Source organism: Staurois parvus, unplaced genomic scaffold (genome assembly GCF_062004578.1).
Source record: "Staurois parvus isolate SC_StPar_1 unplaced genomic scaffold, SC_StPar_1.0 ptg001880l, whole genome shotgun sequence".
NCBI classification, from domain to species: domain Eukaryota; kingdom Metazoa; phylum Chordata; class Amphibia; order Anura; family Ranidae; genus Staurois; species Staurois parvus.
Window position 1 is genome coordinate 182,501 of NW_028319676.1, and position 27,469 is coordinate 209,969.

At 45.2% G+C, this 27,469-nt stretch overlaps 1 protein-coding gene across 1 annotated transcript in view; it reads left to right on the top strand.

The window, feature by feature from the left end:
* Positions 1-27,278, top strand: part of LOC149433899 (pre-mRNA-splicing factor ATP-dependent RNA helicase PRP16-like) — a gene marked incomplete at its 3' end in the record, with an annotated part of 45,863 nt that extends 18,585 nt beyond the window's left edge. The window contains 14 exon segments of the mRNA XM_089664312.1: positions 3,964-4,071; positions 4,151-4,266; positions 5,474-5,611; positions 7,999-8,371; positions 8,459-8,599; positions 11,523-11,633; positions 11,713-11,829; positions 13,494-13,601; positions 14,647-14,759; positions 17,432-17,640; positions 17,724-17,878; positions 24,116-24,271; positions 26,928-27,062; positions 27,153-27,278. Coding sequence (XP_089520438.1) covers positions 3,964-4,071; positions 4,151-4,266; positions 5,474-5,611; positions 7,999-8,371; positions 8,459-8,599; positions 11,523-11,633; positions 11,713-11,829; positions 13,494-13,601; positions 14,647-14,759; positions 17,432-17,640; positions 17,724-17,878; positions 24,116-24,271; positions 26,928-27,062; positions 27,153-27,278 — 2,106 coding nt within the window.
* Positions 27,279-27,469: the final 191 nt, after the last annotated feature.

The window sequence follows — 27,469 nt, forward strand, 5'->3', positions numbered from 1 at the left end:
CGTGTGAAATCTGTGAATGATTAGAGGTCACATGGTACAAGGCTATTCACAACAGCCTTGTACCATGTGACAAGCTGTGACCAATCACAGCTCACTCAGTACTTCAAGAGAGAAACTTCAAGAGAGAAAGCAAAATGATTGCTTTTACATCCTTTATGGGTGTAAAAGCAATCAGTGTAAAAAAAAAAAAAAAAAAAAAAAATATTCATCACCCCCCACAAGTAGTACAGTGTCACCATGGTGACACTGTACTGCTAGGGTGACAGTATGTAAAAAAAAAAAAAAATAAATAAAAAATAATATAAAAATGTAAAAAAAAATGTTTAAAAATTATTATAATTTTTGGTTATAAACTAATTTGGATTTTTTTTTTACTAAAAAGATAACGGAATAACTTTTGGCAAAGATTTATGATGAAATATTATTTATTTGCAAATTTTATTAAAAATTTTTGGACTTTTTCATTTACATAGCAAAAAAATTAAAAATCCCAGCAGTGAATAAATACCACCAAAATAAAGCTTTTATCTGTCTCAAAAAAATGGTAAAAAATTCATTTGGGTACAGTGTTGCATGACCGCGCAATTGTCATTCAAAGTGTGATAGCGCTGAAAATTGCCCTGGTCAGGAAGGGGGGGGGGGGAAGTGTCTGGACTGGAAGTGGTTATTGAAGATCAAAAGTAGGAACACTCACATTTCAGAGGTTAAGATGAGACATGTAATTAATGTAGTGTGGTGTAACATTGGACAGGAATGGGCTGTCATCTGTATCACTGAGTCCGCATCCCGCTGGAGCAGCGTGGTAGCTGGAAGGAGACAGCTGTGGAGCCGGCCGGCATGCATGTACTCCTTTATCAAGCCCCTGCTTGATAAAGGAGCGCACTTCCGCCTTTCCAGGCCAGCGCATGCTCTGAAATGCGTCGCATTGCACCTTTGTCCACTGACGTCATCACGCCGACACTGCTCTCCAGCGTGGCGTTCCACCCGGCTCTGAGTACGTGCACGCCGGCCGGCTCCACAGCTGTCTCCTTCCAGCCACCACGCTGCTCCAGCGTGACGCGGACTCCGTGATACAGATGACAGCCCATTCCTGTCCAATGTTACACCACACTACATTAATTACATGCCTAATTTTAACCTCTGAAATGTGAGTGTTCCTACTTTTGATCTTCAATAACCCCTTCCAGTCCGGACACTTTCCCCCCCTTCCAGTCCGGACACTTTCCCCCCCTTCCAGTCCGGACACTTTCCCCCCCTTCCAGTCCGGACACTTTCCCCCCCTTCCAGTCCGGACACTTTCCCCCCCTTCCAGTCCGGACACTTTCCCCCCCCTTCCAGTCCGGACACTTTCCCCCCCCTTCCAGTCCGGACACTTTCCCCCCCCTTCCAGTCCGGACACTTTCCCCCCCCTTCCAGTCCGGACACTTTCCCCCCCCTTCCAGTCCGGACACTTTCCCCCCCCTTCCAGTCCGGACACTTTCCCCCCCCTTCCAGTCCGGACACTTTCCCCCCCCTTCCAGTCCGGACACTTTCCCCCCCCTTCCAGTCCGGACACTTTCCCCCCCTTCCAGTCCGGACACTTTCCCCCCCCTTCCAGTCCGGACACTTTCCCCCCCCTTCCAGTCCGGACACTTTCCCCCCCCTTCCAGTCCGGACACTTTCCCCCCCCCTTCCAGTCCGGACACTTTCCCCCCCCTTCCAGTCCGGACACTTTCCCCCCCCTTCCAGTCCGGACACTTTCCCCCCTTCCAGTCCGGACACTTTCCCCCCCTTCCAGTCCGGACACTTTCCCCCCCCTTCCAGTCCGGACACTTTCCCCCCCTTCCAGTCCGGACACTTTCCCCCTCTCCCCCCCCTTCCAGTCCGGACACTTTCCCCCCCCTTCCAGTCCGGACACTTTCCCCCCCTTCCAGTCCGGACACTTTCCCCCCCCTTCCAGTCCGGACACTTTCCCCCCCCTTCCAGTCCGGACACTTTCCCAGAGATCCAGTCCGGACACTTTCCCCCCCCTTCCAGTCCGGACACTTTCCCCCCCCTTCCAGTCCGGACACTTTCCCCCCCCTTCCAGTCCGGACACTTTCCCCCCCCTTCCAGTCCGGACACTTTCCCCCCCCTTCCAGTCCGGACACTTTCCCCCCCTTCCAGTCCGGACACTTTCCCCCCCCTTCCAGTCCGGACACTTTCCCCCCCCTTCCAGTCCGGACACTTTCCCCCCCCTTCCAGTCCGGACACTTTCCCCCCCTTCCAGTCCGGACACTTTCTTCAAGTGTTATGCTGCACTTAGAGGCGCTTCTTCTCCTTTTCTGGGGTAGGCCTTTGACCATGCAGTAAGTGAAGAGGATTAAAGAGCACCTTTAAGAAAAAATAAATAAATGCATATATTTTTGAAGGAGATATTTATTTTACCTACAGGCAGGGCTGCTGTTAGAAACCACGGAGCCCCCCATAACCGATGAGAACCAGATAAGAGTGGAACCCAATGGAAAGATTATTAGAAGCACGGGGGGATGGGAAACACGGAATTGCAAAAATATATAAGATATTTACTGAGTTAGACACTGACACAAAATTGGTATATATAGAGAAATGGGAAAGGGATATGGGAAGGGAAATAGATGAGGAGGAGCAGACGAAAATGTTTAGACTAATTCACGAAAATATTAGTATGCGGGAAGTAGAAGTAAATTATAAATGTTTGGTAAGATGGCACATTACACCAAAAGTAGAGCACAAACTGGGGAGATTTCACCACTGTGTTGGAGAGGTAGGCACGCTATATCATATATGGTGAGAGTGTCCAAGAATACAAGCGTTTTGGCAAAAAATAGTCCATTTAGTAAGGAAAATTACCGAAAATAATATCAGAATAGACCCTGAACTATGTCTTTTCCATATCACAGAGTTTCCAGTGGGATTATATAAGGATCTGGGGATCTGGCACTTTTTGACTGCAGCGAAGAGCTTGATACCTAGGTTTTGGGAAAAAAAAGGAGGTGCCAACAGAGGAGGATTGGATGAATAGAGTGAATCAGATCTGTGGGACGGAAAAACTGTATTATATGCATATAGATAAGATGGAGATATATTATATAAAGTGGAAAAATGGGAAGAGTATAGAGAAAAAGTGAAATATGAGGATGTAACACCCTTAGAAATGGATTTTGGAAATAAAAGAAATGTTTTGTGTAGTGGAGAAGAGGGAAAACGCAGAGTGGGGGGCAGATGAGGGGTGGGAATGGGAGGGGGGAAGAGGGAGGGATGGGGAGTGGGATCTAGATAAATTATGTTAATGAGAAAAAGAAGAAAAAAAAAAGAAACCACGGGGCCCTATGCAAGCAACCTGACAGGCCCCCCTCCCACCCACAAAAACCCACAGTTTACTATGCTTGTATAATAAATGAAAACAGTGAGTGAATGGTACTCCTTGTGTTCATTCAGGAAAGGAAGGTACTGGTAAATGTGACATTTTTTACCAGCTCCTTCACTCACTTACCTGTAGGTAAAAATCACAAAAATGAGTTTACTTCCACTTTAAAGTCAGAGTGATGTTTAGTGAACCATGTGTACATAAATAGATTCTTTTGGTGGGTGAAATTTTGTATATATGTACTCTGTCAGGTGTATATTTTAGTTGCCGCATATTTGCGTGCCATTAGAAAATACATATGTGCTGAGAGCACACGCTCCGCGGAGCTCCCAGCACATATGTCCGTGACTCACGGGAAAGGTCCTGATCTCCCCTTGCGATCGGGACCTATTCTGATCATGTGACGGCAAAACATGACCCTAAAACCCCGCCCACCTCCCGGCTTCTGAAGCTCTTAAAGGGCCGGGAGGCGCCAAAAGGTTAATTTCTTTGTCTTCTCTGAATTGTAGCCTAACACTGGCCCACTCCCAACACAGGAGAAACCGGTTGCCTCTAGTTCATTTCCATTCATACTTTCTTTTCTTCCTGAATTCTAGCCTGAGCCAGTAATTCCAGTGCGGGACCCAACTTCCGACATGGCAATCATCTCTCGCAAAGGCAGCCAGCTGGTGCGCAAGCATCGCGAGCAGAAGGAAAGGAAAAAGGTAACAGGTTAAATCCTGCATTATGGTACCACTTACAGTTTGGTGTGAGCTGTGTCCTGTAACACTGTTTTCTGCCTAGGCTCAACACAAACACTGGGAATTAGCTGGGACCAAACTCGGAGACATTATGGGAGTGAAAAAGCAGGAGGAGGAGAATGACAAGCCGGTGGCTGAAGATGGCTCTGTAGATTACAGGTATGTCTTTCTTTTTCACTTTTTGTTGATAGGGGACAGACAGACAGTTGGGCGGCCAGAAACATTACACTCAAGCAGCGCTGTGGCATCACTTGATATGCAAGCTTTTATACACTGTTTGTGGGTATAACTTTCATCAGGATAATGCACTAGGCCAGGGGTAGGCAACCTGCGGCTCTCCAACTGTTGCAGGACTACAAGTTCCATCGTGCCTCTGCAAGTCATAGCTGTAAATGTCAGTTTTGTAATGTTGCAATGCCTCATGGGACATGTAGTTCCACAACAGCTAGAGAGCCGCAGGTTGCCTACCCCTGCACTAGGCTGGTGCGCTCTTTTCTTTGTCTTTTTACGCTGCTTTTTAGGAGAGCGGACTATGTTGCTCCACACCTATGCGCAGGAATATTTGGCATACTTAAAAAAACCAGGCCTACTTTATTCCCCCATTCACACGTGATTGTTTCAGCTTGATTCCCTATGCCTGACTATAGTCAACATGCAGAATCCCACTCTAATTGTCCCTGCTCACACTTTTATGCTCAGTCATTCTATTCCTGACACTCTAAAAAGTAATTTTTTTTTTTTTTTAAGTTTTTTTTTCTGCGTATTTAGACATTTTTGGCCCCATAGACTTCAATAGGAAACACCAGGAATATGCTCTGCTCAGGGGAAAATGCAGGCTTAAAGTGGTTAGGTTTTTTTACTGTAATGCATTGTATGCATTAAGGTAAGAAACCTGTGCCACAGGATCCTCCTCTGACCCCCTTATACTTTTCTGAGCCTGATCTCGATCCAGTACTGTGCCCTCTCACTCCTCTTCTCACTCTGCGCTCTCCTTCCCCACAGGACATATTGATACCTGTGAGAGTCATTGACTCCTGCTGCTGTCAATCAAATTCTGTGATAAGGGAGCTGGGGGCATGGCCAAGCTGCGCTGTCTGCGTCTATAGACACAGGCAGCATGGCTCAGGATCGTGCCCCCATAGAAAATGGCTTTCAATGGGGGCACTCACTGAAGAGGAGGAGCCAGGAGCAAAGAAGAGGATCAGGGCTGCTCTCTGAAAAACCATTGCACAGATTAGATAAATGATTATTTTAATAAGAAAAAAAAAAAAAAAAGCTTTAAAATGATTTGTATGTATAATGTTATTGTTTCTGGGAGATGGGAATCTCTGGGTCATTTATCAATGATGTTGCTTTTCCTATCCAGGGCGGAGCAGAAGTTTGCAGATCACATGAAAGAGCGCAGTGAGGCAAGCAGTGAATTTTCCAAGAAGAAGACTCTGAGGGAGCAGCGACAGTTTCTGCCCATCTTTGCTGTTCGTCAGGAACTGCTGACCGTAATCAGGTACTGAGCTGTCTCTGGGTGTTTGTGATGTAGGGTGCTGTTATGGGGTCTTTCGGGGCAAAGTGGGAAAAAATAACAATACTGTTCATCTCTTCTCTGCCTAAGTTCTCCCCTGCTGGACGACAGACTACCATCTCTCTCATTTACATAACATGGATGGGGGGGTTCTGTTGTCCAGCAGGTGAGAACCTCAACAGGACTGTCAACAGTGGTTGGGGTTTTAGTGCAGTAACTGCATCGTTGTCACCTCACTATGGAAAATTGGAAGCTCGCTGCATTTCTAGCTGGATCAGCAAATATTTTTTCTGTATTTGCAGCGTGTTTAAAGAGGCAAAGGGGAAAAATTTTCATTTTTTATTATTATACAGGATTTGTATAGCGCCAACGGTTTGCTCAGCGCTTTACAATATCACAGGAGACAATACAGCAACAATACAGTTCAATACAAGAGGGATAGGAGGGCCTGATCCTTGGAGCTTACAATCTAGGAGGGAGGGGCTAGTGGTACAAAAGGTAGTAACTGTGGGGGATGGACTGGTTGGAAGAGTAGAAGATTCCATTATTATCTGAGGACAGGATAGGCTTCCCTGAAGAGAGAGGTTTTCAGAGATCGCCTAAAAGTGAGCAGAGTAGGCGATAGTCTGATATATTGCGGTAGAGAGTTCCAGAGGATGGGGGAAGCTCTGGAGAAGTCCTGGAGACAAGCATAGGAGGAGGAGACAAGGGAGCTAGAGAGTAGGAGGTCTTGCGAGGAGCGGAGAGTACGGTTTGGGTGATATTTAGAGACAAGATTGGTGATGTAATTTGGGGCAGAGTTATAAATGGCTTTATACGTTATTGTTAATATGTATGGCATTCATGTACAGCATGTGTTATTTACTAGAAACCTTCATAGCCAATGAGCTTTGCACTTGGATAAAAGCACTTCATCGTTTGAATCCCTCAATTTCCTGAACTCCAAGCACTGCATGCTGGCCCCTGGGCAGTGACTTTGTCTACCCCTGAAGAATACCTTTACTTCAGGTCTGGTTCACACCACAGAAACGCAGTCAAGATGTGTTCTGAATGCATTTCTGCATGTGTGTGCTTGATGTGTTGTGGGGTGTTTTTTAAAATTTATTTTTTATCAAATTTTCCTGGGATTTGGTTGTTAGTAGCCGCACCCGCAGGCATCCTAGCAACCAGTAACTCATCCCTGTTGTCAATCCTTACTGACAGCAAAGATGACTCATCGTCGTTAGGAAGCTGGCGGGTGCTGGCTCCTTAACAACCAATGACTCATCCCTGCAGCTGAGAGTAGGGATGAGTCCCTAGTTGTTAGGAAGCTGGTGGACGCCGGTTCCTAGCAACCAGCAGAATTTGCAGGCAAAAACACATTCCAGTGCTTTTTTGATGCATTTTGCCACATTCCAGTGCAGTTCTATGCAAAATAAAAAAAAAAAAAATGCAGCATGTTCTACTTTTGTTGACTGCGCCAGAAGGCACTGCACTGGGGTGAACTAGAGCTATTGGAATACATGGAAAACACTGTGCATGTGTTTTTGATGCACATTAACCTCTTCACGCCGGCCGAACGCAAATGTGCGGCCTCCCAGCGTCTGGGCCTAGACGCTGAGCTGCTGCACATTTGTGTACTATTAAAAAAGGACATATGTGCCGAGAGCGCGCTCCCAGCACACGTGTCCGGTACTCACAGAAAGGTCCCGATCGAAAGAGGAGATCATGTGACGGCGCTTCACAGCGGTCACATGACCCTAAATTCTGCCACACCTCCCGGCTTCTCAAACTCTTAAAGGGCCAGGAGGCGCCGCCGTGAAAGGGCTAAGAACGCACTGGACTGCATATGGTGTGAACCTGCCCTCAGCCCCACAGAGCCAGCAGATGACTGACCCTCCCTGAAGTTGGTGCAACTCCTGTAGCCAAAGAGAAGTTATAATAATTTCATTCTTTGAATTCATTTTTTACACATTTATGTAAATGACACCGGATTCCTAGAGCACTATACGTTTCCTAAGGAGAGAGCGCAGCAGCAGTAGTAGTAGTCTTCTTTCAGGCACTGCTGCCCGATTGAAATCTCATACAAAGGAGTCATTTATCTGACTCATTTAACATGTGTGTAACTTTCATCTTGAGCTGTTGAGCTCTGTAAACAGCTGCAGGCTTTTTGTAACACAAGATGAGGAACTGTAAAATGTGGAAATCAGCAGATATTCACCTGCTGGATTGAAAAGAGATCAGAAAATATCAACATCCAGTATTTCCTATTTAAAATATACGAACAATCGCTATATATCCCCTTTGGGTAGAGAGTGACGGGGTATCTTTCAGTGTGTGATGTACTATATATATATATTTTATTTATTTTGTTTTTTTTTTCTTTTCTTTAGAGAAAACAGTATAGTCATTGTAGTCGGAGAAACTGGCAGTGGCAAGACAACACAACTGACCCAGTACTTGCATGAGGACGGCTACACAGATTATGGCATGATAGCATGCACGCAGCCCCGTAGAGTGGCTGCCATGTCTGTGGCCAAGAGAGTAAGCGAAGAGATGCAAGTAAGTCTGGGGGAGGAGGTTGGCTATGCTATTCGGTTTGAGGATTGTACATCGGAGAAGACCCTCATTAAATACATGACTGATGGCATCTTACTGAGAGAATCTCTGCGTGAAGCTGACTTGGACCACTACAGTGCAGTTATCATGGATGAGGCCCATGAGCGCTCGCTGAACACGGATGTACTGTTCGGCCTTCTGAGGGAGGTAAGATCACAGCTTGGGAGCAATCAGCATTTATTTCTGTTACACGTTAACCGTAAACCAGATAAACAGTAAACCTTCTGTCTTCAGGTTGTCACCCGGCGGTCAGATCTGAAATTGATCGTCACCTCAGCCACAATGGACGCTGATAAATTTGCCAATTTTTTTGGTAATGTCCCCATTTTCCATATTCCTGGGCGGACATTTCCTGTGGATATCCTGTTCAGCAAGGTGAGCTTTTTTTTTTTTTTTCCCTTTTTTTTTTTTTTAAATTTAAATATTTATTGGTTTTTCATGTTATTACAAAAAAATTCATAAAAAGAAACACAATACATTTAAGTAGTCTTAACATTTCTATTTTACCCCTTCTAATAACTCTTTTCTTTCCCACCCCTCTGCAAGTTCACCAGTCTCACGAGGCCCAATCACTTTAAATAACTTCCTAATTTAAGATTTTCTATATTTCTCTTTCACTTCTGATTTTTCCCATTTTTCCCATCTCGAATAGTATGTTCCCAGCCTATCTTCCTGCATATAGTAAGATTTTTCCATTCTACTGATCTGATTTACTCTATTGATCCAGTCTTCCTCCTTCGGCACCTCTGTTTTCTGCCAGAACTTGGGTATCAACCCTTTTGCAGCATTTAAATAATACCATACGCCTGATTCTTTATATTTATTTACTGTTATCTCAACGTTATGTAGAAGACACATCGTTGGGTCTAACCCTATGTCATTTCCAGTTATTATTTCTATCAATTTAACTATTGTTTTCCAAAAAGCGTGAATTTTCGGATATTGGCACCATATGTGAAACACCGTGCCCATCTCTCCACATCCTCTCCAACACATTTTTGAATTCTCCCCACTCATCCTGTGCTCAATACTCGGTGTAATGTGCCATCGTGTCAAACATTTATAATTAACCTCCACTTCTCTCATACTAACGTTCTCGTGTGTCAATCTGAATGAGTTTTTTTTCTTTCAGTCCTGGTTTTTCTTTGCGTGCATGTGACAAGGGCTCCAGTGAGCTCTAGCCAATCAGATTTCTTGTCTCCTCTTCCAAGCAGGTTTCCGCTTCTTCTCCTTTTAGCAGAAATTATGGGGTCTATTTGCTAAAATCCCTGGCCATGTGGGATCTCCTGCATGGTGGGGGTTGGGGAAAGACCTGGCAACCTACCCTGTAAAATAATTGCTAAGAGAATTCATGGAAAAAGTCGCTTACAAGTGACGGTCCATGCAATCACCAAGGGTCGGATACGACTGAATGGATAGATAGATTTGCTAAAGCTGGAGAGTGCAGAATCAGGCTCAGTTCTGCATAGAAACCAATCCGTTTCCAGGTTTTATTGCCAAAACGTAAAACAAAAACTTTAGTATCGTGTGTGTATATATTTATTTCAGGTACTTATATAGCTCCATCAATTTACGCAGCGCTTTACATATATATTGTACATTCACATCAGTCCCTAACCCTCAAGGGACGTACAGTCTAAGGTCCCTAATTCACATTCATACATACACATACTAGGGACAATTTAGACAGGATCCAATTCACCTACCAGCATGTCTTTGGAGTGTGGGAGGGAACCGGAGTACCCGGAGGAAACCCACGCAGGCACAGGGAGAACATGCAAACTCCAGGCAGGAGGTGCCGTGGCTGGGATTCGAACCAACGACCCTAGTACTGCCAGGTGGAAGTGCTAACCATTTAGCCACTGTGCTGCCCCATTTAGCCACTGTGCTGCCCCATTTAGCCACTGTGCTGCCCCATTTAGCCACTGTGCTGCCCCATTTAGCCACTGTGCTGCCCCATTTAGCCACTGTGCTGCCCCATTTAGCCACTGTGCTGCCCCATTTAGCCACTGTGCTGCCCCATTTAGCCACCGTGTTGCCCCATTTAGCCACTGTGCTGATATATATATATATATATATATATATATATATATATATATGTATATGTGTGTGTATATGTATATGTGTGTGTGTGTATATATATATATATATATATATATATATATATATATATATATATATATATATATATGTGTATATATATATATGTGTGTGTGTGTGTATGTATGTATGTCCCCCGCCGGTGCTGTGGCTGCTCCCCCAGGGAAAGCTGCTTGCCCTGGGGGTACCGCTACACACTTGTTGCTGCCCTATGCATCCATAAGAAACACAAAGCCTCTGCGTGGACCCGCCACCCCAGCTCTCTTCATTGGCTCACTAGATGTGATTGACAGCTGTGGGAGCCAATGGGCTCCCACTGCTGTCTCTGCTAATGAGGAGGGAGAGTCCCCATACAGCCAAGGCTATTGCGAACATCGCTGGTAATGGAGGGGACTCGGGTAAGGATTGGGGGGGGGGGGCGCTGCACACAGGGGGTTTTTTACCTTCATGCACAGAATGCATGAAAGTAAAAAACCTTGAGCCTTTAAAACCACTTTAATTTAATTTAACAAACTGAGGTTAGAAGCTGATTGGTTTGTGTGCAGAAGTGAGCCTGATTTTGCACTCTCCAGCTTTAGTAAATAAACCCCTGTGTGTCCCAAGTGGGCGTTGGGTCATGTGAGGAGTCCTACGCATCTGTATGTCCCTCACTCCTATGTAAACGGCAATGGAATCACACATGAGGTATCATTACGAACATCAGAGAGAGAACAATCATTTTAGCACCAGAACTCCTGTGTAACCCTAAAGTGGTAACCTGTAAAGGCTTTGAAATCATCGTCTATGGAGATCTTTAGGTACAATGGTTTGGAGCTGTTCCACGGGTGTATGCCATTTTAAAATGTGACACGTTGAGTAACTACAGTATTTACTCCTTGTAACATAATCTTTTTATATTTTACCGAAAAATTGGGTATTATGTTGTTTTTCTTCACCAAAATTCATTAAAGTGTATTTTTTTTGCCCCAAAAAATGTACAGTTGAAAAACCACTGCGCAAATACCGTGTGACATAAAAAACTTGCAACACCCACCACTTTATTCTCTAGGGCCTCTGCTTACAAATATATAAAATGTTTGGGGGTTCTCGGTAATTTTCTAGCGAAAGCTACTGATCTTTCCATGTATGTGAGAGGTGTCATGGTTGGCCTGGTAGGCAAGACATTAACTCGCTCTTTTCTGCCACTGAAACTCTACAGACACCACAGGAGGATTACGTGGAGGCTGCTGTAAAACAGGCCCTGCAGATCCATCTTTCTGGAGCTCCGGGAGACATATTGATCTTCATGCCTGGTCAGGAGGACATTGAGGTAAGCCCCGTCCATTGCTCAGTGACTGGAGACTCATTCCAGAATAATGTGAAGCTAATCTACTCTCCATGTCTTCCAGGTGACCTCAGATCAGATTATTGAGAGACTGGAAGAGCTGGAGAGCGCCCCTGCTCTGGCCGTATTGCCAATCTACTCCCAGCTTCCCTCTGATCTCCAAGCCAAAATCTTCCAGAAGGTAGGCCATTGCTGGTATCTGCCAAACAATTCACCGTAGATAGATATTTCATATTGGGTTCACCAAAGTTTCCAGTAAAATACCCAAACCAGAGGTCTTCTCTGACAATTGGCTGGTCTGTTTGTGGGCAGTAACAAATGATTTAATGAAAAATGGGTTAACCACTTGCCCTCCAGGTGATTTGCCGCCCTCCCCTTCCTGACCAGGCCATTTTTTGCGATACGGCGCTGACAATTGCACGGTCATGCAATGCTGCACCCAAATTAACTTTGCGTCCTCCCCCCCACAAATAGAGCTTTCTTTCGGTGGTATTTGATCACCTCTGCGTTTTATATTTTGTATTATAAACAAAAAAATACCGACCATTTAAAAAAAACAAACAAACAATATTTTTTAATTTTTGCTATTAAACACTTCCGGTAAAAAAAAAATCACATTTCGGCATAAATTTAGGCCAAAATGTATTCTTGAAAAAAATCCCAATACATGTAAATTAATTGGTTTACTTGAAAGTTATAGCGTTTACAAATGGCGTTGTATATACTGGAATTTCTTTTTTTTTTTTTTTTACTAGTAATGGTGGCGATCAGTAACTTATAGCGGAACTGCAGCGGGCATTCTGACACTTGGGGGGGACGGGATCTGACTTGGTGTCACTGACATCTCCAGTGACACCAATACAGTGATCAGTGCTAATAAAAAGCACTGATGCTGTACTGGCACTCGGCAGGAAAGGGTCAATGTGAGGGGCGATCAAAGGGTTTACTGTGTGCTGGGTGTGTTTTACTATGTGGGCTGTGTGTGCTTTACACTGTAAGTACACTGCTTTGTATGGCTCTGCTATCAGAACCTCCTTCCTCCTGCCGGTGACCCCTCTAGTGATATAAAGATCTGTATAGAGAAATCAGGACCTCCTTCCTCCTGCTGGTGACCCCTCTAGTGATATAAAGATCTATATAGAGGAATCAGGACCTCCTTCCTCCTCCTGGTGACCCCTCTAGTGATATAAAGATCTATATAGAGGAATCAGGACCTCCTTCCTCCTGCCGGTGTCCCCTCTAGTGATATAAAGATCTATGAAGAGGAATCAGGACCTCCTTCCTCCTGCCGGTGACCCCTTTAGTGATATAAAGATCTATATAGAGGAATCAGGACCTCCTTCCTCCTGCTGGTGACCCCTCTAGTGATATAAAGATCTATATAGAGGAATCAGGACCTCCTTCCTCCTGCTGGTGACCCCTCTAGTGATATAAAGATCTATATAGAGGAATCGGGACCTCCTTCCTCCTGCCGGTGACCCCTCTAGTGATATAAAGATCTATATAGAGGTATCGGGACCTCCTTCCTCATGACGGTGACCCCTCTAGTGATATAAAGATCTATAGAGGAATCAGGACCTCCTTCCTCCTGCCGGTGACCCCTCTAGTGATATAAAGATCTATAGAGGAATCAGGACCTCCTTTCTCCTGCCGGTGACCCCTCTAGTGATGCAGAAAATGCATTTAGGTAAAAAAAATTTTGCACTTAGAGCCACTTTAACTCCTGCATTGTTTTTCTTTTTGTTTTTTTTTCCTTTGTTTCCAATTTCGCAGCAGTAGATGTGTGAGGCTTTGTATGTGGATCTCTGCAGGCTGTAATGCAAGCTTTGCCCTTTTTCTTTGCAGGCTCCAGATGGCGTTAGGAAATGCATTGTGGCCACTAACATTGCAGAAACCTCACTGACTGTGGATGGTATAATGTTTGTTATAGACTCCGGATACTGCAAGTTAAAGGTAAAAAAAAAATCTGCTTTTGATTAATAGATTTTAAAGTGCACTTATGGTTACTATATTACAAAAAACACCATCCTTTAGACCTGCCGCCCTTCCCAATCTGCTCGTCGTGTCCCTGATATCTTATTTATAACTCTTTATAACCAAATTACATCAACAATTATGTCTCCAAATATCACCCAAACCGTACTCTCCGCTCCTCCCACACCCTCCTGCTCTCTAGCTCCCTTGTCTCCTTCTCCCATTCTCGTCTCCAGGACTTCTCCAGAGCCTCCCCCATCCTCCGGACCTCTCTACCCCAATTTATCAGACTGTCGCCTACTCTGCTCACTTTTATCTCTTCAGGGAAGCCTATCCTGCCCTCAGCTAATAATGGAATGTTCTATTCTTCCTACCAGTCCTTCCCCCACAGTTACTACCTTTTGTACCACTAGCCCCTCCGTCTTAGATTGTAAGCTCCCAGGATCAGGCCCTCCTATCCCTCTTGTATTGAACTGTATTGTTGCTGTATTGTCTCCCGTTATATATTGTAAAGTGCTGAGCAAACTGTTGGCGCCATATAAATCCTGTATAATAATAATATATAAATCCTGTATAATAATAATATATAAATCCTGTATAATAATAATATATAAATCCTGTATAATAATAATATATAAATCCTGTATTATTATAATAATAATATATAAATCCTGTATAATAATAATATATAAATCCTGTATAATAATAATATATAAATCCTGTATAATAATAATAATATATAAATCCTGTATAATAATAATATATAAATCCTGTATAATAATAATATATAAATCCTGTATAATAATAATAATATATAAATCCTGTATAATAATAATCTTTAAAACCACGACAGAATTATTTTCAAGGCACTTTTCCGTTTTCTACAGTGATGACAAAACGTTTTTTGCAAAAACATACATTTTATTTATACAAAATCCTGTTAAATGTTTATGTAAATGAGCGCTGATCTATACTTCAGTAGAAGGACTTCATTTCCTTTTAAACTCTTCTATTTCTCACACAGGTATTTAACCCACGAATTGGTATGGATGCTTTACAAATCTATCCCATCAGCCAGGCCAATGCTAACCAGCGTGCAGGTAGAGCTGGTAGGACGGGCCCAGGGCAGTGCTTCAGGTAAGTGGATGGTGAAGGCTCAGGGATTAGGTCTCAGTATCTTGGTCTGGGCTTTATTTATCAAACTGATGCCCTTTGCAGATTAGTCACATTTTTTTTTTTCCAGAGCAGGTATGCAGCAAACGGACAGCTTCTCAACACGTCAGCTAGTGACAGCGGCATAACTTGATATTTTACATGCAACCTCCCTTCCCACCCTCTTTCATGCTGGCTTTATCTTCTGCAGACCTCCGATACTGATTTCATAGTTCACAAACAATTTCTCTAGCGCTCAAAAGAAAAGTCACCAGACTGGAATATGCGGCAGGATTAATGTTTCGTCTGGGATAGTGACTTAGCGGTGTAGCCCTCCTCAGACAGGAGAATCCAACCGCAAACTGAAAGCACACACGGGGTGCGCAAACCGCCTAGCGCATGACCCAAGATTTATGGAGAGGAATAAAAAAAAGCCAATTTTATACTCTCAAATAACAGACGTAATATGCATGAGACAAAAAATAAAATGGATAAGCGAGCGCCAAAAACAACTAGCAGCTGATGCACCAAAGGCAACCTTCAAATACCTCCTAAGACACAAACATGGGGGTGCAGCGCTAAATAAATATAATAAAAACGACAGAAAAATATAATGGCTATGCATAAATAAAGTGCCCATATAAAGTGCAATATATAAATATCATATATGAAAGTGCTGTGCATGTAATAAGGAAGATATATATCACACCGCTCTCCTATTTAGAGAGTACCTAACCATTCAAGAGATATAAGTGACTGATGTGATTAAAATAGTCTCTAGATCAGTGGTTCTCAACCTTCCTAATGTCGTGACCCTTTAATACAGTTCCTCATGTTGTGACCCCCAACCATAAAATTATTTACCCAGTAATTATAATTCATGAAGTGTAATTTTACCTTCAATACTGCTGCTTTCAACAGAGTAGCTGCTTTCAACAGAGTAGCTGCTTTCAACAGAGTAGCTGCTTTCAACAGAGTAGCTGCTTTCAACAGAGTAGCTGCTTTCAACAGAGTAGCTGCTTTCAACAGAGTAGCTGCTTTCAACAGAGTAGCTGCTTTCAACAGAGTAGCTGCTTTCAGCACAGTAGCTGCTTTCAGCACAGTAGCTGCTTTCAGCACAGTAGCTGCTCTTTACACATCGGAAATATGTGTTTTCTGATGGTCTTAGGGGACCCCTGTGAAAGGGTCGTTCGACCCCCAAAGGGGTCGCGACCCACAGGTTGAGAACCACTGCTCTAGATGGTGATCCGTGTTCCTGGACATTCACTCAGGTGATGTGTCAAAAGGATTGTTTGAATTGCACACTCACCAGATGGCAAATCATAATAGGCAATGTATATGATAATTAGCCGGAGGTCCCCCTTAAAGGTGGTAAGCAGCCTGGTCTGGTCCAAGAGATCTCCTTCCTCCCTGGTACTCTGCCACACAGGTACCGTCCTCCAGGAATGGGCTCTAAGCTGGTATTTAGCTCATATAGAGCCAAAAAGAAGAATTCCCATAGTGTAGTATTTTCCAGTCAAACACGTTTATTGTAGGTGAAATCTAACCGCAAACAATATGCATGAGACCGATTTACTGATGATCGACCAACATGGTGGGTTGTCAGCTGTTGTTCGTGTCGGCAAGCTGGCGTGTTTTGGGGACATATCCCCTTCCTCAGAGGTTATGTATCGGGATACGTCAATGATCCGTAATCTGTCGTGCATATTACTTCTGTTGTGTGTGAATATGAATTTGGCTTTTCCTGATTTCCCGTAATAAATCTTGGGTAATGCGCTAGGAGTTTGTGGCCCCTGTGTGTTCTTTTACGGATTTCCTAGTGCCTCTCCTTATTTATCCAAAATGGGGCAGATTCTCAAACCCTTTTAGCCCGGGTTCACACTGATGTGACTCGGAATTCGTAGCGGTTTCAGTGCGAATTCCGCACCGCATCACAATCGCACCCCCATTCATGCGAACCGCTGCGGGTGTGTATGGTAAGTTAACACCACCACAAAATCGGTCCACAAAACGTGGTGCGATGTGCAGAATCGGATCACATGGGTGTGAATACCCATGCGGTCCGATTCTAGTGTGGACTAAAAAAAGGGGTCCTGCGTGTTTTTGGTGCGGGTGCTGTGCGAATAGAGCCATACAAAATGTACGACTCCGATCGCGCCGCACAAATCGCATGTCATTTGCACAGGCATGCGATATGCTGCACCGCACAAGTAGGAACCCGGGCTTAACCTCTTCACGCCAGCCGAACGCAAATGTGCGGCCTCCCGGCGTCTGGGCCTAGACGCCGAGCGGCCGCACATTTGCGTTCTATTAAAAAAAAGACATATGTGCCGAGAACGCGCGCCCTGCACGCTCCCAGCACACATGTCCGGTACTCACGGAAAGGTCCCGATCTTCTCTTTTGATCGGGACCTTTCCCGATCATGCCGTCACGGCGGTCACATGACCCTAAACCCCGCCTCTGAAACTCTTAAAGGGCCGGAAGGCTCCGGCGTGAAGGGGATAAAGCTACAGTGCATGCCTTTGTTATGAGGTTGTCCCGTTTGGGCAAGTCCATAGATTCTGGAGGTAGCCAATCATTGGGTGTTCTTTTGCAGCGACAGCCCAGACCTCTGGATGCAGCTACTGAATTCTCACTCTCTCCCCCTCTCTGACAGGCTGTACACACAGAGCGCGTACAAGAATGAGTTGCTGTGCACTACAGTGCCTGAAATCCAGCGCACCAACCTGTCCAATGTGGTCCTGCTGCTGAAGTCCCTGGGAGTCCAGGATCTTCTCCTCTTCCACTTTATGGACCCACCGCCAGAGGACAATATGCTCAACTCCATGTACCAGCTGTGGATTCTGGGGGCGCTGGACAACACTGGTAATATGTCTCGTCGCGCTCTCTTCCACCTGCAAACAACCCCTACGTTCTGAGTATTCATCTTTGTTTGTGTTTTACTCTAGGCTCACTCACTTCCACCGGACGTCTCATGGTTGAGTTCCCACTGGATCCGGCTCTATCCAAGATGTTGATCGTATCCTGCGATATGCGCTGCAGCGCTGAAATCCTTATTGTGGTGTCCATGTTGTCTGTGCCAGCTATATTTTACCGGCCTAAGGTATTATTATGTGACGCATGATTTGTTTTTAACCACTTGAGATCTGGAAGGTTTTACCCCCTTCATGACCAGGCCATTTATTTGCTATTCAGCACGTTGCTACTTTAACTAGCAATTGTGCGGTCGTGCAACACTGTACGCCAATGAAATTTTATATAATTGGTTTCGCAAAAATAGAGATTTTATATTTATATATAATGAAAAAATTACTGAAAAGTTTTTGGGAAAAATTTTTTTTCTACTTTCTATTATAAATAATTTCCAATGAAATCACATTTCTTCATAAATTTAGGACAAAACGTTTTCTGCTACATGCCTTTGGTAAAAACCAAACAGTGCTTTTGGGGACACTACTATTGGGGACACTAGTATAGTTCTGATACTGATCCGTACAGTCACTATACTAGTTTTTTTTTTTTATTGTATGAACAAAGACCAAATTATGAAGAGAAAAAAAATTTTTTTTTTACTTTCTGCTATAAAACAACCAAGTAAAAAATTAAGAAGAAAAAAAAAAATCTTCATAAATGTTGGCCAAAATGTATTCTACATGTCTTTGGTTAAAATAAAAATCCCAATAAGTGAATATTGGTTGTGTGAAAGTTAGTCTACAAACTACACTCACCGGCCACTTTATTAGGTCCACCTGTTCAATTGCTTGGTAACACAAATTGCTAATCAGCCAATCACATGGCAGCAACTCAATGCATTTAGGCATCTAGACGTGGTGAAGACGACTTGCTGAAGTTCAAACTGAGCATCAGAACAGGGAAGAAAGGGGATTTAAGTGACTTTGAATGTGACTTAGTTGGTGTTAGACGGGCTGGTCTGAGTATTTCAAAAACTGCTGATCTGCTGGGATTTTCATGCACAACCATCTCTAGAGTTTACAGAGAATAGTCCGAAAAAGAGAAAATATCCAGTGAGCGGCAGTTGTGTGGAGGAAAATGTCTTGTTGAGGTCAGAGGAGAATGGGCAGACTGGTTGCTGCGACATTCAGATGGTAGGATCAGAATTTTAGGTAAACAACATGAAAGCATGGATCCATCCTGCCTTGTATCAATGGTTCAGGCTGGTGGTGTAATGGTGTGGATATATACAGTCATGGCCGAAATTGTTGGCACCCTTGATATTTCTCCAGGAAATCATGTATTTCTCACGAAACGTATTGCATTAACACATGTTTTGCTATACACATGTTTATTCCCTTTGTGTGTATTGGGACAAAACAAAAAAAGGGAGGAAAGAAAGCAAATTCGACATAATGTCACACAAACCTCCAAAAATGGGCTGGACAAAAGTATTGGCACCCTTTCACAACTGCGGATAAATAAGAATGTTACAAGCATGTGATGCTCCTGTAAACTCACCTGGGGCAAGTAACAGGTGTGGGCAATATAGAAATCACACCTGAAAGCAGATAAAAAGGAGAGACGTTCACTTAACCTTTGCATTGTGTGTCTGTCTGTGCCACACTAAGCATGGACAACAGAAAGAGGAGACGAGAACTGTCTGAGGACCTGAGAACCAAAATTGTGGCAAAATATCAACAATCTCAAGGTTACAAGTCCATCTCCAGAGAACTAGATTTGCCTTTGTCCACAGTGCGCAACATTATCAAGAAGTTTGCAACCCATGGCACTGTAGCTAATCTCCCTGGTCGTGGACGGATGAGGAAAATTGATGAAAGATTGCAACGCAGAATAGTCCGGATGGTGGATAAGCAGCCCCAAACATGTTCCAAAGACATTCAAGCTGTCCTGCAGGCTCAGGGAGCATCAGTGTCAGCGCGAACTATCCGTCGACATTTAAATGAAATGAAACGCTATGGCAGGAGACCCAGGAGGACCCCACTGCTGACACAGAGACATAAAAAAGCAAGACTACAGTTTGCCAAAATGTACTTGAGTAAGCCAAAAGCCTTCTGGGAAAACGTCTTGTGGACAGATGAGACCAAGATAGAGCTTTTCGGTAAAGCACATCATTCTACTGTTTACCGAAAACGGAATGAGGCCTACAAAGAACAAAACACAGTACCTACGGTAAAATATGGTGGAGGTTCAATGATGTTTTGGGGTTGTTTTGCTGCCTCTGGCACTGGGTGCCTTGACTGTGTGCAAGGCATCATGAAATCTGAGGATTACCAAAGGATTTTGGGTCGCACTGTAGGGCCCAGTGTCAGAAAGCTGGGTTTGCGTCCAAGATCCTGGGTCTTCCAGCAGGACAATGACCCCAAACATACGTCAAAAAGCACTCAGAAATGGATGGCAAAGAAGCGCTGGAGAGTTCTGAAGTGGCCAGCAATGAGCCCAGATCTAAATCCCATTGAACACCTGTGGAGAGATCTTAAAATTGCTGTTGGGAAAAGGTGTCCTTCCAATAAGAGAGACCTGGAGCTGTTTGCAAAGGAAGAGTGGTCCAAAATTCCGGGTGAGAGGTGTCAGAAGCTTATTGATGGTTATAGGAAGCGACTGATTTCAGTTATGTTTTCCAAAGGGTGTGCAACCAAATATTAAGTTAAGGGTGCCAATACTTTTGTCCAGCCCATTTTTGGGGTTTTGTGTGACATTATGTCATATTTGCTTTTCTGCCTCTGTTTTATATTTGTTCCAATACATACAAAGGGAATAAACATGTGTATAGCAAAACATGTGTTAATGCAATACCTTTTTTGTGTGAAATACTTGATTTTCAGGAAAAATATCAAGGGTGCCAACAATTTCGGCCATGACTGTATGTATATCCACACCATTACACCACCAGCCTGAACTCAGTGCATTTAGGCATGTAAACGTGGTGAAGACGACTTGCTGAAGTTCAAACCGAGCAACAGAATGGGGAAGAAAGGGATATATATATCCACACCATTCCATCACCAACCTGAACCATTGATACCAGGCAGGATGGATCCACCACAACATGACACCACCACCACCAGCCTGAACCATTGATAGAAGGCAGGATGGATCCACCACACCATGACTCCCCCACCACCAGCCTGAACCATTGATAGAAGGCAGGATGGATCCACCACACCATGACACCACCACCACCAGCCTGAACAGTTGATACAAGGTAGGATGGATCCACCACACCATGACACCACCACCACCAGCCTGAACCGTTGATACAAGGTAGGATGGATCCACCACACCATGACTCCCCAACCACCAGCCTAAACCGTTGATACAAGGCAGGATGGATCCACCACACCATGACACCACCACCAGCCTGAACCGTTGATACAAGGCAGGATGGATCCACCACACCATGACACCACCGCCAGCCTGAACCATTGATACAAGGCAGGATGGATTCACCACACCATGACACCACCACCACCACCAGCCTGAACCATTGATACAAGGCAGGATGGATCCACCACACCATGACTCCCCCACCACCAGCCTGAACCATTGATAGAAGGCAGGATGGATCCACCACACCATGACTCCCCCACCACCAGCCTGAACCGTTGATACAAGGCAGGATGGATCTCCACACCATGACACCACCACCACCAGCCTGAACCATTGATACAAGGCAGGTTGGATCCACCACACCATGACACCACCACCAGCCTGAACCGTTGATACAAGGCAGGATGAATCCACCACACCATGACACCACCACCAGCCTGAACCATTGATACAAGGCAGGTTGGATCCACCACACCATGACACCACCACCACCAGCCTGAATCATTGATACAAGGCAGGATGGATCCACGCTTTCATGTTGCTTACGCCAAATTCCGACCCTACCATCTGAATGTTGCAGCATCCAGTCTGCCCATTCTCTGATATCAACAAGACATTTTCCTCCACACAACTGCTGTTCACTAGATATTTTCTCTTTTTAGGACCATTCTCTGTAAACCCCAGAGATGATTGTGTGTGAAAATCCCAGTAGATCAGCAGTTTTTGAAATATTCAGACCAGCCCGTCTGGCACCAATAACCATGCCATGTTCAAAGTCACTTAAATCCCTTTCTTCCCCATTCTGATGCTCGGTTTGAACTTCAGCAAGTCGTCTTCACCACGTCTCAATGCATTTAGGCATCTAGTTGCTGCCATGTGATTGGCTGATTAGCAGTGTGTGTTACCGAGCCATTGACCAGGTGGACCTAATCACACACACACACATCCTGCCTTGTATCAATGGTTCAGGCTGGAGGTGGGGTGTCATGGTGTTGGGGAGATTTTCTTGGCACTAGCAAGGTGGACCTAATAAAGTGGCCGGTGAGTGTATGGTGTATATATACTGGAATTTTTGTGTATTTTTTAATACTAAAAATGGCGGTGTTAGTGACTTATATTGGGACTGCTTGTGCGGCGGGCTATCTGACACTAACTGACAATGGGTGGGAACTGACTAATGGACACTGACATCATCAGTGGCACTAATACAGTGATAATACTGTCACTGTACTAATGACACTGGCTAGGAAGGGGTTAACATCTCGGGGTATTCAAGGGGTTAAGTGTGGGAGCTCATCGATTTTACAATGGTGTCAAGTCCCATCGAGTTCCCAGGCCCACACTATATACTTGCAGGCACTTTGACACCATTGTAAAAAACCCCAAGAGAGGAGGATCGGGGCTGCTCTGTGCAAAATCATTACACAGAGCCGGTAGGTATCACGTTTTTAAAGTTTGGTGTTTTTTTTTAATCACTTTAAAAACAAAGGGCTTTTGGATAAATAAGCCCAGTGGATACCCTTAACTTTGGACTTTTAAACTGCCAGGAAATGTCTGAGCTGAGCAATAGAGAGGCCCAATATATAGTAAAAGCTTGGGATCTGTCGTGGATCATGTTATACCCCGAGCCTTCAGAGACACGTCCTGCTCTATTTACACAACTGTAGCACAAAAGGTTTTTTACCTCCTTAAAGTGCTTGTAACCCTCAGATATGAAGTAGGAACAAAGCACATCCCTCTATAGTGTGTCTCTATTGAGAGCACTAAGTGTCATTTCTGTCTGCTGCCTCCTACTTCTGCTATCAGCATGAGTCACTTCTGACAAGTTTTCCTGACACCAAGAGAAAAATGGTGACAGGGGGAGGACCTCCAGCAGATTGACAGTCTCAACTCTGTTTCTGTGTGCTGTGCGGAGGTGTGGGGGTGGGGGGGGGGTGTATCTCTTCCCTCCAATAAGCTCTGAGCTCTCCTCCTCCATTGATCTCTGCAGAGTGTAACTTCAGCTCTCCACCTTTTTTTTTTTCTGAAATCTCAGACAAACTTTAAGACTTAGCTGTTTAAACGAACGTAGAGAAGGCTGCAGGTAAACAGGCACAACTTAAGTAGAAGGATTTGTTTCGTTATACTTTACTGGTTATATCTAAGGGTGTGCAACCACTTTAATGATGTCACATTGGGAGCCGCCGTTGTTTCTGTACAGCTGCTGCATCCCAATTGCCAGCTAAAGGACTGCCAGCACGGGGATGCACGCAACACTTTTGGGTCTTGTGTATCACATAGTAAATAGCTTTGATGCTCCTGCCATACAGGAACCTTTAAAGCGGCGGTTCTCAACCTGTGGGTCGCGACCCCTTTGGGGGTCGACCGACCCTTTCACAGGGGTCGCCTAAGACCATCGGACAACACATATTTCCGATGTGTAAAGAGCAGCTACCGTGTTGAAAGCAGCTACCGTGTTGAAAGCAGCTACCGTGTTGAAAGCAGCTACCGTGTAGAAAGCAGCCACCGTGTAGAAAGCAGCCACCGTGTAGAAAGCAGCCACCGTGTAGAAAGCAGCCACCGTGTAGAAAGCAGCCACCGTGTAGAAAGCAGCCACCGTGTAGAAAGCAGCCACCGTGTAGAAAGCAGCCACCGTGTAGAAAGCAGCCACCGTGTAGAAAGCAGCCACCGTGTAGAAAGCAGCCACCGTGTAGAAAGCAGCCGCTGTGTAGAAAGCAGCCACTGTGTAGAAAGCAGCAGTATTGGAGGTCAAACGACACTTCATGAATTATAATTACTGGGTAAATAATTTTATGGTTGGGGGTCACCACAACATGAGGAACTGTATTAAGGGGACGCGGCATTAGGAAGGTTGGGAATCACTGCTTTAAAGGAAAAGTGGGGCCAGTGGAACTTGCTGCATCCACCTAGGTGAGTATACATTATTTTTTTTTTTTTTTTAGGTTACCCCATACTTCTCTTTTAATTGCACATAGATGTAGAATTTTACATTGGATATTTCCATTGCTTATACATGACTCTTTTTCCATGTTTCCAGGGACGTGAGGAAGAAAGCGATCAAGTCAGAGAGAAATTTGCTGTCCCTGAGAGTGACCACTTGACTTACCTGAACGTATTCCTCCAATGGAAGAACAACAACTACTCCAGTGGCTGGTGCAACCAGCATTTTATCCATGCTAAGGCCATGAGGAAGGTGAGTGCAGGTCGTCAGTATTTAGTGACATATTTTCTGGACTCTCTAGCCCCGGGACACCCTCTGCACAAAACAAGGAATTTTCCTTTTCTATTCTTGTTACAAAGAGGGAATGAGCATTCGCTGCTCTAAGGGCTCGTTTACACTTGCTTTAAAACATGGCATTAGAAATTCCTATTTAAGGCACTCTGAATGCCGATCGAAGCCCCGTCACTAAATAAAATGGTTACCTTACTGTCCTGTTCACACATTGTGTTTTTGTTTTGCTTAAAAAATTATACCTACGTTGCTTTCATGGAGCGTCAAATCCTCCATAGAAGTCTGTGATAAAGCTCACTTACAGCACCTGCAGCTTTTGTGAGGTTTTATTCATCTTTTGCTTCGCATTGATTTGGAGGTATAAGAAATCCCAGATGCACTGGGAAGCCAACATGTGAACCAGAGAGCCGCCATCAGCAGTCACTTCCGTTTTCATGTGTATATGTCCTGGAAGTGTCTGATGCAGACGTCACATCTGGTGTGGAGCAGCAGGATGGTGAGTGGGGTCAGAACTGGAGTGGAGCAACTAGCAGATGACACATGTTGTGCAACATGGAAATGCTATAGCAGAAGGTGAGCAGGGACCTAAGAGAAAGGACTGAGCGGCGAAGGATCAGCAGAGCTGCAGACCAGGAGAAACTACCAGTATCACATGTGATGTGCAGCATGGGAGGTGAGGGGACAGAGAGAGAGGAGTGTTAGCAAAGCTTGGGGTTACTATTTGTGCAGGGAATCAGTAGAGCTGGGGGTACTACTGAGTGGGAGATCAGCAGAGCTGGGGGTTACTACTGAGTGGGGGATCAGCAGAGCTGGGGGTTACTACTGAGTGGGGGATCAGCAGGGCTGGGGGTTACTACTGAGTGGGGGATCAGCAGAGCTGGGGGTTACTACTGAGTGGGGGATCAGCAGAGCTGGGGGTTACTACTGAGTGGGGGATCAGCAGAGCTGGGGGTTACTACTGAGTGGGGGATCAGCAGAGCTGGGGGTTACTACTGAGTGGGGGATCAGCAGAGCTGGGGGTTACTACTGAGTGGGGGATCAGCAGAGCTGGGGGTTACTACTGAGTGGGGGATCAGCAGGGCTGGGGGTTACTGAGTGGGGGATCAGCAGAGCTGGGGGTTACTACTGAGTGGGGGGATCAGCAGAGCTGGGGGTTACTACTGAGTGGGGGGATCAGCAGAGCTGGGGGTTACTACTGAGTGGGGGGATCAGCAGAGCTGGGGGTTAGTACTGAGTGGGGGGATCAGCAGAGCTGGGGGTTAGTACTGAGTGGGGGGATCAGCAGAGCTGGGGGTTAGTACTGAGTGGGGGGATCAGCAGAGCTGGGGGTTAGTACTGAGTGGGGGGATCAGCAGAGCTGGGGGTTAGTACTGAGTGGGGGATCAGCAGAGGTGGAGGTTAGTACTGAGTGGGGGATCAGCAGAGGTGGAGGTTAGTACTGAGTGGGGGATCAGCAGAGGTGGGGGTTAGTACTGAGTGGGGGATCAGCAGAGGTGGGGGTTAGTACTGAGTGGGAGATCAGCAGAGGTGGGGGTTAGTACTGAGTGGGAGATCAGCAGAGCTGGGGGTTAGTACTGAGTGGGGGATCAGCAGAGCTGGGGGTTAGTACTAAGTGGGGGATCAGTACAGCTGGGAGTTACTACTGAGCGGTGGGTCAGGATAGCTGGGGATTACTACTGAGTGGGGGATCAACAGAACTGCGAGTTACTACTGAGCGCGGAATCAGCAGAGCTGCAGGTTACTACTGAGCAGGGGATTAGGTCTGGGGGTTACTACTGAGCGGGGGATCAGCAGAGCTGGGGCTTACTACTGAGCGGGGGATCAGCAGAGCTGGGGCTTACTACTGAGCGGGGGATCAGCAGAGCTGGGGCTTACTACTGAGCGGGGGATCAGCAGAGCTGGGGGTTACTACTGAGCGGGGGATCAACAGAGCTGGGGGTTACTACTGAGCGGGGAATCAGCAGAGCTGGGGGTTACTACCGAGCGGGGGATCAACAGAGCTGGGGGTTACTACTGAGCGGGGAATCCGCAGAGCTGGGGGTTACTACTGAGTGGGGAGATCAGCAAAGCTGGGGGTTACTACAGAGCAGGGAATTGGTTGAAGGAGGGTTCTAATAAGCTGGGGATGTGTTGAGTGTGCATACTATGGAGCCCCTGGGGTTCTACTGGGTCCCTATAAAACAAGTAGAAAATCAACACACACATTGCATCTGCCGAGCTTTAAATGATTAAAGTAAAAAAAAAAAATGTTTCAAATCACAAACCTGTTCTACTCACCTGCCCCTTGCAGTGGTACTGCCCAGAGCGGCCCACGTTGTTGGCTTTAGTATGTCTATAAAGCTTCAAAAAAAAAAAAAAAGAGCCCTAAGAATGTCCATCCAGTGATATACTCTGCTTGTGGCGCTTTTCTCCGGATCTTTCCAATTTCTCTCAAAATATTCAGATTTGGTCATTTTTAGTTTCTGATTTTCCAAGCCCAGAGTGTGCGTCCGGAAGCAGCAGAGGCGTTGCATTATGACGTCCTCTGCCGCATGGCCCGATGTGAATCGCTTTGCAGAATTCGTCACTCAAGACGTAGATAGGAAAAATAATCGATTTTGTCCTTTTCTGAAATCAGGTACGAGAAGTTCGGGCTCAGCTGAAGGACATCATGGTGTCTCAGCGCATGTCTCTGTCATCCTGCGGGTCGGACTGGGATGTGGTCCGGAAATGTATCTGTGCCGCCTATTTCCATCAGGCTGCCAGGCTAAAGGTAACGGAACGTGGCTGGTGTAGGTGTGAAATACGGGCGAGAGGAAGGACGATCCAAGTGACCCGAATTTTTATCTTTTCTGTTCTGCAGGGAATCGGCGAATATGTGAATGTACGGACGGGGATGCCCTGTCACCTGCACCCAACAAGCTCTCTGTTTGGCATGGGATACACACCGGACTATATTGTGTACCACGAGCTGGTGATGACCACCAAGGTGAGGAAACGGTCCCGGTCTGCAGTGCAGAGAATTCTCAGGGACGGGGATCGGAATTGTACATTTTTATTTGATATAGGATTCTGATTTGTATATACAAAAAATCACCAGCGCCAAAAAAATCGTGAAATAATTCCTAAATAAATGCTACTGCTCATTAGTGTAAACACCAATAAAAATAATAATAAAAA